The sequence below is a fragment of the Porites lutea genome, chromosome 3 (assembly GCF_958299795.1).
Source record: "Porites lutea chromosome 3, jaPorLute2.1, whole genome shotgun sequence".
Classification (NCBI taxonomy): domain Eukaryota; kingdom Metazoa; phylum Cnidaria; class Anthozoa; order Scleractinia; family Poritidae; genus Porites; species Porites lutea.
The window spans coordinates 4,158,788-4,171,129 of record NC_133203.1 but is presented as its reverse complement, the minus strand read 5'-3'; the positions used below and the strand labels follow the sequence as shown (position 1 = coordinate 4,171,129).

The 12,342-nt window shown below is 39.3% G+C and overlaps 1 protein-coding gene and 1 non-coding gene across 7 annotated transcripts in view; one reads left to right on the top strand and one right to left on the bottom strand.

The window, feature by feature from the left end:
• Positions 1–12,342, bottom strand: part of LOC140930231 (STE20-related kinase adapter protein alpha-like) — a 51,111-nt gene that overhangs the window by 6,614 nt on the left and 32,155 nt on the right. For 5 of the 6 annotated variants that reach the window (XR_012164829.1, XM_073379900.1, XM_073379899.1 and 2 more), the window contains 4 exons: positions 2,803–2,883; positions 2,600–2,699; positions 1,602–1,723; positions 499–607 (listed from right to left, as the gene is read on the bottom strand). Coding sequence is in view for 5 of the 6 variants with exons in the window: in XM_073379900.1 (XP_073236001.1) it covers positions 499–607; positions 1,602–1,723; positions 2,600–2,699; positions 2,803–2,883 (412 nt within the window). In the remaining variant the exon portion in view is untranslated. Of the gene's footprint in view, positions 1–498; positions 608–1,601; positions 1,724–2,599; positions 2,700–2,802; positions 2,884–3,006; positions 3,350–12,342 lie in introns of those variants that run through there. The other variant, XM_073379901.1, reaches the window with a different exon arrangement.
• Positions 3,463–3,534, top strand: Trnad-guc (transfer RNA aspartic acid (anticodon GUC)). The gene has a single exon. It is a non-coding gene; the product is annotated as a tRNA-Asp (tRNA).

Here is a 12,342-nt window from a genome sequence, read left to right as displayed (position 1 = left end):
TTTGTATAGCCCCTCCATCACTGTTTATTTTAACCTGTTGTATTGCACTTTTACAAATACTGAGCAGTTTCATTTTAATGATCACTTTGCAGGATTTCACCCACATACTCAAAAGTCAGCTCTTCATTTTTTGTGTTCATATTTTTTGGAATGTTTGTCCAATCAATTATGGACATGACTTGTGCTCACGACTATTGTCCCACACAGATATTCTATGGTCTTGTGGCTTGTCTTGTTGGGAGGGAACACATGACAAAACCCTGAGATCATCTGCAAGGGAGGACAGCACATAAACTGACTCTGTTAGCAGAATGGCAGGGCTGTGCTCTAGCAATGTATGGTGGCCCTCGGCACTCTACATTTGCTCTCAGGTGACTAGGAAATCTTAGCTTTGATCAACACAGGTTCAGAGCATGGGGGGACCCTTCAATTTTCCTTGAGGCACAGCCTTGAATGGATTTGAAAAAGTACATGTATAATCACATGGTAAGCACATACCAAACTGCATGAGTGGAAGAACATGCCAGACCTCCTGCTGGGTAACAAATGAGCAGTAAAAAGGCAGAATATTTGGGTGGCTGAGAGATCGTAACACTTGGACTTCATACTACAATTTAAAAAGCATTAAACAAGGTGAAGTGAAATTGCACCAAGTATAATTTACTTTATTTAACTTAATCATATCGACAATATTTTTAGTTACTAAAATGATCTGATAGGCATACCCACAGCATTCACATGAATCTAATTTTAGAGGTCCAGGAAGGCGGGGGGGGGGGGGAGGTGAAGAGGGATTAATAGATAGGAGGTGTTTATTATGCAAACCCCTGGACATCTAAAATCTGGAGACTCTTTTTTGACTCTAGCCCCCCTCCCCCCCACTTAATATCAAGAAACCCCAACCCCAACTCCCCCTCCCCCCCCCCCCCCCCACAGGAATGGCTTAGGACATTATATGAAGTTTTACATGAAATACATACAATCAAAATTTGCATTCATCATTGTAATGAGGAAATTGTCTTTGTCAGTGACTAAATACATGCAAAAATACTCCCAAAAAATGGGGAAAATGGGCTAATTTCAAACTAAAGCACAGAAGTACTCAAAAGTCAATTTTGTCCAGGAGATTTGGTGACCCTTACTGGAGAGCAGGGGATCGGTGATTTATCCAGGAGACTCCTAGAAAACCCAGGAGAGTTAGCCTATACGTACTAATATTAAAAACTGAATAATTATTGGATAATGCAGTTCTAGAGCTCTGATTGGCTTAGCCATCATGGTATGTATGAGCCATTACACTATGCTCTCCAAATATGGTAACTGTACATGTCTGCTCAAAACTAAAAACAAGCAGAAAATCGGTTGTTTTTTGCAAATAAAGTTGGGAAGAATTCTCAATATTTTGTGGGCGTTTTTAATAAAACAATAATTATTCCACTCGTGCTTGTTGGATATGAGATGATTATAGCCAACTCCGTGCTACGGGCCTCTTTGGCTATCTACCATCTCATATCCAATGTGCACTTGTGGAATAATTGTTAAATATTGACAATGTAGTTATTCAGTTATAAGAAAGGGCATTTCATTAAATAGCCTCAAACCTTTAACTCTTCCAGCTGTTCAGCATTTTTAACATCAACATTTGTCTGCTTGATAACCACCAATGTTTTTGAAGGAGAGTGACGGGCTACAAACACTTTAGAAAGGCCCCCAAAACCAGGACCTGAAAAATTAATAAAGACAATATTATTTGATTGACAACAGATTTCTGTGTGACACAGATCATCACCATCATCATTATCATCATCATCACCATCTTCTTCTTCTTCTTCTTCTTTTCAAAATTTGATAGAGCAGGTTGTACATTTTTGTACACCGTGCACATACAGTGAAAACTCTATTCAGGGGACACCCTCAGGACCAAGGCAAGTGTCCCTTAAATAGGGGTGTCCCCTAAATAAGGCAGGTTTTGGGACCCAGAAAAAGTGTCTCTTCCCCTGAATAGAGGTGTCTCTTCAATAGAGGTAACAAATACAAAGATTATGTGAACATTTTTTCTGGACCTCCAGATCTTGTGTCCCCTGAATGAAGGTTTCCCTTGAACAGAGGTGTCCCAAAGGAGAGGTTCCACATGTTATAATTATTATTATCACTATTATTATTATTATTACTATTAGTAATGGTAACAGGACTGAGTGGAGTCCAATTCAGTCTGTGGCAGTAGCATAGCGCATAGTGGGAGTCCTATTTGTTTAATTGAACGAGTATAATTACAGACCAAATTGGACGACGAGAAGTTCTGTTACCAATTAATCATACCTTTAACAAATTTGTGATATATAAGGCTCTCTTTTTAATCTAAACACAAGAAATTCCAAAATTTTTCTTGCTAGCAGTGAAAAAAAAGCCATTTAAGAGCACACGTGATGGCATGTACTGTCCAATTACTTAGGCATGACAAGTACTGTCCTATTAAACTGTCCCATTAAGGCTGAAATCAGGGCATGTGATAGCCAATCAGATTTTAGAGTTTTGTTACAGTTATGATTATGATTATTAATATTGTTATTAATTACGTTCCTTAATAATTCCTTCGTACCAATAAAGTTTAGAAGTCTGTAATCCCCAGGATTTGGAAGGCATGTAATTCTGGGTTGGTGACTTTTCAATACCTCTTGTGACATTGCTGACTGCCCCTGCTAGAGATAAAGGAATATTATGGATCACAATGTGGACTGAAAAAACTATAGTGGTGCATATGAGCACATGCATGATATTTATAAGATGTTGTTCCATGCGCACCTCAGATTCTCCTTGATCTAATTGTGTGCCCACAAGTTCTGCTGGTGCGACAGCTACATGTGACGTGTCAACACAAGTACACTAAAAATAAAAAAAAACATATAAGAACGCACTTTAGACATCGAGCATTGAAAAAAATGTGAGAAGCTAAGCGAAATTTATAAACTGTCTGCTTACTTAATATAGCATTTGTTTTCTACGTACCAAGTGTGACATGAATCCATATACAGTCGAGAGAAAACTTAAGGCATTTAAGTGACAAAATGGCTGGAATATAAGCTTGAGTTTTAAGCTTAATAGAAGCCCATGCCACGAGCCACGGCCATTTTAGACTCACACTTATCAAAAGTGGTCTTTCTTCTAGACGGTTTTCAATCAACTCAAAAAGTTTCGGGCTGTAAGTAACTCAACGAAGGCAAACTTCCAAAGGGAAAAGATCTATCCAAGACGTTTTCGAAACCAGCTAGTTATAAGAAAAGAGCCACACATTCGAAATTTGCCCGGTTTGTAGACGCAAAAGCGGTCATGAGGTGGACGTGAGACTTGAGACGTTTGTTGTGTTTTTTATAAATAAGAACACGCGGTTATCTTTGCCAGCGGCTTCTTCGGGATGTGATTTTACTTTTAAGTAACAAAAGTTTCACGATCACGTACGTCTCATCCTCGGTAGTATAGTGGTGAGTATCCCCGCCTGTCACGCGGGAGACCGGGGTTCGATTCCCCGCCGGGGAGGACTGCAATTTTTTTTTTTCTAAAAAATGTACATGTCTTGAGACGGTGTAAACAGACCTTTTCACGGCTTTATCAAGAACATAGACAAAAAAGTTGCGAAAATTTACAGACGTTTGTATGGCGCTTCGTTAGTTTTCAACAAATCACTTTCAAACTAGGCAATTTTACTAATCTTAAAAGACACTCTTTTCAGTGGTGTTGAAGGATTTTCCCTAACTTGTCCATGTCCGAAAGTTGAAAAACCCGTGAAAAGGTCTATGGGGGGATTTTGAGCTACGACGAAAAAGGCGGTGGCGAAAACCTCTCTTAGGTAACGTTAACTCGGCATCGGACGATTTTTCCACTGGTTGAAGAAAATTCGTGATTTTAGGTTTTCCGTTCACACGGATCCACTTTAAGCGTACGAAAATTTAGACGGCTAGCCGTTCAATGTTCGGTGTGAACTGAGCGATATTGAACGGTCCAGTGTGAACAAAGTGTCCCGTCAAATTCTTCCGCCGTTCGAAAATTCGTGCGATGGCCATGTGAACGTAGCCTCACGCCATTTCAAAATTCATCTCTCTGTAATATTCCGTGTTGTTCAACCTGTCAAATGTTGGTCAATTTTTCTGGAGCTGAATTCTTAAGGACTGTTTGTAATAAGTTTAAAAGAGGAATTAGAAAATCGTTGCCTTGTGTTCACGTTCTAACAAAAAGTGAAATTAGGTAGTTTACTCGTGGTCAGGCAATGACGGCGAAGAAATGTACAAAAACGCGTGATGCACGTGCAAAGTTCTTGTTTCGCTGTTTTTACTCGTTCTGCTTATGGCTGAGGGTTTAAAAAAGAATCTGTATTTGGGTGGCACACCTGGACATCAAGAGAGAAGAGAGAGCCCAGTGGCCTGTCAGTTAAAGCACTGGACTTGTAATCCGGAGGCCCCGCCATGACCACTAGCTGTATTTGTTCTCGGAAGTCCTGAGTTTATGATCAAATCCTCGGCCATGTTTCTACTGGATGGCCAACTGGTTCGCCTCCTGCCAGCTGGGATTCTTAACCTAGTTATGTCCCATTTGGATTATTTGTTTCATTATTCCTGAAGCCCCTTAATAGGAGAGGGTAATTAAGTATTTACTGCCAAATTCGTTGTACTGCGCTGCGCGTTTTGCAAACTTCGAAGGGATTTTGGGTTTTTCTGTTCCGTCGAGTGGGGGCGGGTTTAACAATAATAATAATAATAATAATAATAATAATAATAATAATAATAATAATAATAATATACTATTTATATAGCGCCAGTAACCTTAAAATTCCCGCAAAAGCGCATTACAAGAGCAATAAAAAATATTAAAAAGTTATGAAAAATAAAAATGTTTAAAAATTTATAAAAATGCTTTTTTAAAAAGGAAGGTCCAAAATATTATTACCGTTCTACGAGTATGAGTGGCTGTGAGGACGTCAATATGGACGCGAATGAGAGCCGTTTCTGTGCTGTGATACTGTTTGTAGGTTGACTGAAATGTCTCGTTCAGATTGTTTTTTGTTATAGGAGATCAGATGCTTAGCAACCTACTTCTCAGTTATAATCATAATCGCTTTATTTCAGCATATCCACTGTGTGGCTCAAGTAAGATTTGAAACAGGGCCGCATAGTTTGAAAACTACGTATGATCTAGGGAAGGCGTAGCTTGGCGACTTTTAATTGCTGAGGGCATTTGGCCAGATTACAGTGAAGTATTAAACGGTAGCATTGTGCTCAGAGTGTTTCTTGTGACATAGCCAGGAACAGGGTCAAGATCACATGATTTAGAGGATAATTTCATAACACATTCGCGGACTTCATAATGCCAATCACGAAGTTTGAATGCGTTCGCCCAGCTTGGCCCGCAAAACCAAAACTGAGAATGGCGAAGGCAATCGGGATGGTGAGTGGAGTTTTTGTCAAGGGAAGGAGGTAGACATTGCTTTATTCTTGCAAGTGACAAGAATAAGAAAGATCAGAAAAATCTTCGAAGCAAACTAGTCGATTATACCTCGAAACAGGACAATCACAAGCAACGAATCGAACCTTGAAACAAAGAAAAAAATCAGATCGATCGAAATCTACCAATCACAAATCACAGAACATGACCTTTTGAACTCGTTCAAAAAAAACATTTGTTGCCTAAGAGGTCCGCTAAGATGACTGACGGAACAGAAAAACCCAGAATTCCTTCAAAGTTTGCAATACGAGCAGCGCGATCACCAACGAATTTGGCAGTAAGTTCAATTAAGATTTTTGCCTCTCCAACAACTCGCAGGTGTACATATCCAGTCGCACATCCGGGGTTTCGTAGGGAGCACAGCTCCGGTTAATTCCTGTAAAACAGGTTCTTCCTCGACACGGCTGCAAGCCAGTTTCAACATTTCCACTTCAAGGTCACGAAGCACGTTTGGGTGCTGGATGATAAAGCCGCCAAGTTTACAAATGATAGCATCGTCCACGTTGAATTCGTCACCGCAGACATTAACGGATGGAATGTTTTGAGAAAAACTGTAGAACAGGTAGTCGGAACAGTATGATCTTTAATATTTTTTTTTGGTGGGGGGGGGGGAGGGGGGACGTTGCTGTTGTTTTTCTTTTTCTTTCTTTTTTGTTTTGTTTGGTTTTGACCTAATAACAACTTTGATAAATATATCAACAATTTCGCAACACTCACCTTTCAAAATCAAAAGGCCAAGGGAAATTCAGAAGAACTTCCATTGTACTCTTCAAGAGCATTGCTAAGTAACTGACAATGGCCCAGATAATCGAGATCAGCCTAAAGTCACTAAAGGCTCGATTACTGGCCGATGAGGATGTAAACCTTACTCCCTCGGACAACCAGAAGTCGAAAGTAATCATCCCACAAAAGCCAACTTTAAAAGAATTGCTCTGGGTCGCGTCTCTACATCGATGAGAACAAACGGATTGTCGTAGTTCTACTGCTCGATAGATTTTTTGTGGAGCATTTGATCTGGCCGGGCGTTAGCTGGCAATTAGCCACAACCGTATTTTTTTTCGAGGTAAAGTTCAATTTCTCACGAGATCTGCTACGGGGGGCGGGGTCACGAGGTTGCTCTATCGCCATGTAAAAGAAAAAAATCGTGAAACCGATGACATAAAGAGACAAACCTGATAAGATTTTAAAACTGATAGCGATTAAAATTGCTGTAATTATATTTTTATTCGGAAGTTTTTCCTGCATGGTTTACGCTACATCCGAACATACAATATAGACTTTTTAGAAGCCACGACTTCCCGAGCAAATCAACAGGGAGGCGGTAGTCAACTCGATTTCTCTGAAACGGACACCTTTCAAATTGGGACCGGCAATAAGTGTTCCTTAGGTTAGAGAGGTGTCCGTCCTTTAGTAAGTCAGAGAATTAAATTGAATAAAGAATGGAAAGTGACCAACTCTAGCGGTCTTGGGAACCGGAAATTTCAATTGGAAAATTTTAATTTTCCAAGTCATTTAAAAATGACTTGCACCATTCTAATTGAAAAGCCTTAGAAAATATGGGCTGTCGCTCGAGGCCATGCGCTTTTGCAACTCTTTTTAGTGTTATTAAGCACATTCCGACACTTCAGCTCTCTGGGTTTATTGATCTTGTACCAGTTGTCTTAATCACAAGCTTTGCGAGAGGTTTGTGCGCTAACAGAAGGCACTGAACAGCTAAGATGTCCCGAAGACCCTTTCTTTAGAGGGTGTGTCAAAGGAAGGATTCCGTACCCTTCCATGTTCCTTACTTAGGTCGACTCTTCAAAGCGCAACTAGAGCTAAAGAGAGAATGCTTGAGCTCCTTCAGTCTCTTATCCTTCCCTACAGAACTACGTAGGAAGTAGGAAAAGATGCCCTTTATAGAACAGCTAAAATAAATTTCTTGTTTATATCACACAACTGAACTAGACAAGGCAACCTATCGGAGTGGTGGTCTCAATATTTGGTTTAATAAACAAAGTTGTCTTATAAACTTAATTTCTGTCGACATGTCTTTCAAAATTGACAACCTGTAGAGATCTAATAACACCAAAATAGTAGGAATTTTTACTTCACAACATTAGTTTCGGCAGTTGATTTGCATGATTTAGCTACACTTTGTAGCGGGTTCTCATTCGTAAAGAGGTGTCCGTTTTAATATCAAAAATCTGACTGTAGTGAAAAAAAAAAAAAAAATGTTCTCGTTTTTCAAAAATCCATCTCCTTGGACCGACACCAAGGTCATTCTATTCAGGTGTGATTTTCCTTAAAGTCATGTACTACTGATACTAAAATACACAATAAACATTGGATAAGGCTTTTGCAATATCCGGAGCAATCAAGGTCGAGGTAAGTTATCTGTTAGCAGATTAATTGCTTACTAATCTGTAGCTTGGGCTGATTTCCAAAATCAACTCTAGCCTCTTAGCCAACTGAGAAGACAAATACTGAGTACAATGTATATATAAGAGCAAAATTCGATAGTATCTCACAACATAATACGAGAAGCACAATTCACTCCAATACTTGACCGACTCAGTGAAAAGCCTCCTTAAACTTACTGTATGAACAAAGTTTAAGCATAAAATCATTTCAGGTTCCTTTCGCTATAGTTCGTTTGTTCTGTTACTGAGTAAACAAGAAAGTTTCAATGGCTGCGAGTTTACAACCCTAGGTCCAGTGTACTTTGGGTACCCTATGAAACGAAGGACGACAGTACTGAAAAGGGGTAAAGAAACTACCTCAGGACTGAGCACCTCAAAAACCACACCCCATCCCGAGGTATACATATAACTGAATATGTTAGTGCCACATATATGGTAAGAAGCATAAACTAGGTGTCCTTTTAATAAAGAGAGCTAGCGGCAGTGAAAATGAAGTCTAATGTTTCGCAAATTCCTCTCGTTTAACCGATTCTATTGTATGATTTTGTTGAATGTCGGCATGGACTACTTCGTTGTTATCAACAACACTAATTGTCCTTTACAAGACTGTTAATTCATGTACTATAAAAGACTATGCAATTCAGAAGGTACTTGACCAACTCAGAGAGAAGCTTTTCCTTCGACCTGGATAAGCAGATTTATATCCGCCTTGCTTGAACATTTTTTCAAGTTCCTTTTTCAAAGTTAATCACGTAACTAAGAAGGTCACAGTACCGTTCCTTTTCTGTATCTGTCCGTCGTCACTTGTGTATTAACCAATGTAGCCGCTGAGCTATTTCAATAAATTGTTACTTTCAACAATTGCAGTGAACTGAACAAATTATCTCTCAGATGTGCATCGACGTTTGTCAAGTAATCATGGCCTTGTTCCAAGTAAAGTGCATCACTTTGTAGATACAGTTTTTCATTGATGGTTATATTATCAATGAATTAAGGTAAGCAGCTTTTGTACTGCTTAGATATCAGGCCATTATAATTATGCGGTAGTTTGATATCTTTTTGTTGGGTATGAAATTATGATAGAGTGCCTGCTATTTTTAGAGACTCCGTGTTAAAATTAATTCGAAGGGATAGATCTGTATTCACAATAAAATTTCTAGTTACTACGAGACAACCGAAAAGAGCGTTGCTAACTTTTTACTAAAAGAACTGCATGAACATAAAAGGTCACTGGCAGACAAATGCATATTTTCTCGTTCAGTTCTCAACACAACACTAACTCTTAGAGGGTAAGTTCAAGTAGAAGGGTTACAATTTTCACCCCGACTGAGCGTTACTTTCTTGTAAAGTGTTAACAGAGTATGTAGGGTTAAAAAAACCAAGTCTCTGAGTAAAGGCTAAATAGTATTTCATATAAGCTTATTCTTTGTTCCTAGACGAAAACACTTGGATTAACTGATTCCCTTTAAACGTGGCACTGAGTTTCGAGCAACTTGGGCCCTGGGGTTTCTCGAAAACAGGCTGATAGAGAAGTAATGATTCATTTCTAATGTTAACGCACTGACAAACATTTGCCATGAAACTCGGTGCTGAATCTCTAGAATGCCGGCGGCACTTATAGTTGTGAAGCTGATAAAAGGAATGCACAACCAATCGATCTTAAGAGGGGCTTCCTATATTATCAAAAATACATCTGAGTGCACAAGCGAACAAAGAAGCAATAGTGTAAGGGGCTAATTGGCTGATAACACGAGCCAGAGTGGCCGGGTTTGCCAGGCTAACTCGCTTAGCTTTGCCAAGGTCGCAGCACGTTAATTCAACGCAACAAAAATAAACTTTGTGATTACTTGACAAACCAGCCAACCCGGTTAGCTGGAACCCGGCCGCGAGTATCGAGACGTCGTAATACCGGGATAAAAGCCAAACCTAGCAAAGCGAGCCAGCCCAGCCCGGCTCATAAAATCAACCCATTATTTGTCACTTCGGTATAAGCAATATAATGTTGATCTAGCCCCTGAGCCAGTCAAACTTGGGGTCACTCTCTCCAAACGTACTTTAAGATTTTGGCTTCCGGGAGGGGCACTTCCTAGTAATAGGCTAATCAGGGATGTACCGCTGGATGGGGTTGCATTTTCAATACAGTTACTAGGATAGGGTTGCACATTTTCGACCGGGTTTTTGGGATAAGAATGTTCCGGTAATTAGGGACTTCAAACGGTGCGGATTTTTACTACATTACGTATAATCATTTCAGGATGACCTTAATAAAAGGCTTTATAAGGTAGAGTGACTAACTTGGGATCGCGAAAATTACATTTACCCATGCAAAAGCGACAAATAAGGGGTCTATAATTGGGCACAGAATTGACTATAATAGGGTAGGGGTTACGAGGAACTATCAGCTCATACACAGCAAAAACTTACTCAAGTAACCTCCCCCCCCCCCCGGTATTGGCTTCAGTTCAACTTTTGCTATAGCCTTCTAACACTTTTTGCGCGTGAAGATTTTTAAGGTGAGCCAGGCTTGATCAGCTTGTATGATGAAGAATTTTTGTTTTGTTACCACGCACTAACCGATCACAAGGAAAAGGAGTTACTGATTTGCCATGACTAAGTCTCGGAATATATCTTCAGCCTGCTTTGGTTAAAAGGATCGATCGCCTCGTGCGATGAAGAAGAAACTTTTTATGGCTCTAGGTACTACTCATTAACCGATCCAAGGAAACTAAGCTACAACTAAGCTACTGAAGAGACTGAATATGACTGGCTATAACGGTTAATTAACGGTGGACACTTCCTATTCATTCAGGCTTCTGCTGAACTTGCTCAGCATTACTTCAAAAGGAACACGTCTTCAGCCTGGTTTGGATAAACGCACAATTGTAGAAGTCTACACATTAATAAAGAACGAAGTTTTCAAGAGAAAGTATCAGGTCTGTATTTCCTTTGAAATGAACCCTGTGACTTGGGCAGTGACTGTTGCAGAGCCATGGCACGCGAGACTTACCTTAGAGTAGAAACTTATAGCATGGATTCATTCAGTTCCATCTGTATAAATCTCAATCCTCTATTCAGCAGTATTAAAGTAATACAATTTGACCACCGCCACAAGACTGTAGCTCAAACAAGACCGCGATATGTTAAATTTGGTCATTTCTCGTATGCTGTAGTTGACACAACCCAAGTTTGAACCTCGATCTCCTTCGTCACGTTGGGAAAAAATAAACCTAGCGATTTTTAACCAAATACCCTAACAACGACAATTAAGGGAAGAAGGTAAGCTTTCTGCACAGTCTCCCAACAATTTCATTTGAGGTTCTCGTCGAACACATCAAAATAAGTTTTCAACAAGTAATGAAAATACTGAAGTCTTCATTGTTGTGATTAACTTGCTTGCAATCAGCCTCCATCAAATAATTTCAACCATCACAGTCATGTATAGTTGTTGGCGCTCAGATGTTGTGTACATGTTAGCATTTTATCTGATGTGACACATCACAAGGTTAAACTCCTCGTGGCCTCCTGTTCTTACGTCTTAGTTGGAAAAAACCCAAATATTCATTTTAACCAAACACGAAATATATTCAACTTTGTAAGGGACGGTGGGAATTGAAGCTTTCTGAACAGAGTCCCTAGACTGTCCCTCAATGGAATTTCATCTGAGGTTTTAGTCGAACACATCAACATAGGTCTTCAACAAAAAATGAAAATATTAAAGTCTTCATTGCTGTGATTAACTCGCATAGTGAAGTCGGCCTTCAGTGTCCACAGTCATGTAAGTTGTTAATGCTCAGATCAGTGTTGTGAACATGTTAGCATATTTTATCTGATGAGACATAGCACAATTAGGTTGAACTACTCTGAATTACTCATTGCCTCCTGTTTGCTAAACTCTGAGTTGTAAACAATCCAAAGATTTTTAACCAAATAACCACACACGAAATGTTTTCAACTTTGTTAAGAGAAGGTGGGAAGCTTTCTGTACAGTGTCCTTGAATAGAATTTCATCCGAGGTTCTAGTCAAACACATCAAAATAAGTCTTCAACGAAAAATGAAAACATTGAAGTCTTTATTACTGTGATTAATTCGCATGAAGTCGGCCTTACACTGACAAATAATTTAAGTGACGACAGTAATGTATAGTTGTTAATGCTCAGTTGTTGTGTACTACATGGTAGAATTTTGTTTATCTGATGAGCTACAACCCGCTTAGTCATTACTCCGTTTGGGACACTAAACAAAGCACATTGTTGAACTCCTCTCGTTCTGTTCTCAGTAAGTAAACTCTGCCTTGGGAAAAACTCAGAGATTTTTTTAAACAAAATAATCAAGCACAAAACGATTTCAACTTTGTTAAGGGGAGGAAAACGCTAATTCTTTATAGTCCCAACAATATCATTTGAAGTTCTAGACGAACACATCAAAATAAGTCTTTAAAAGTAAAGG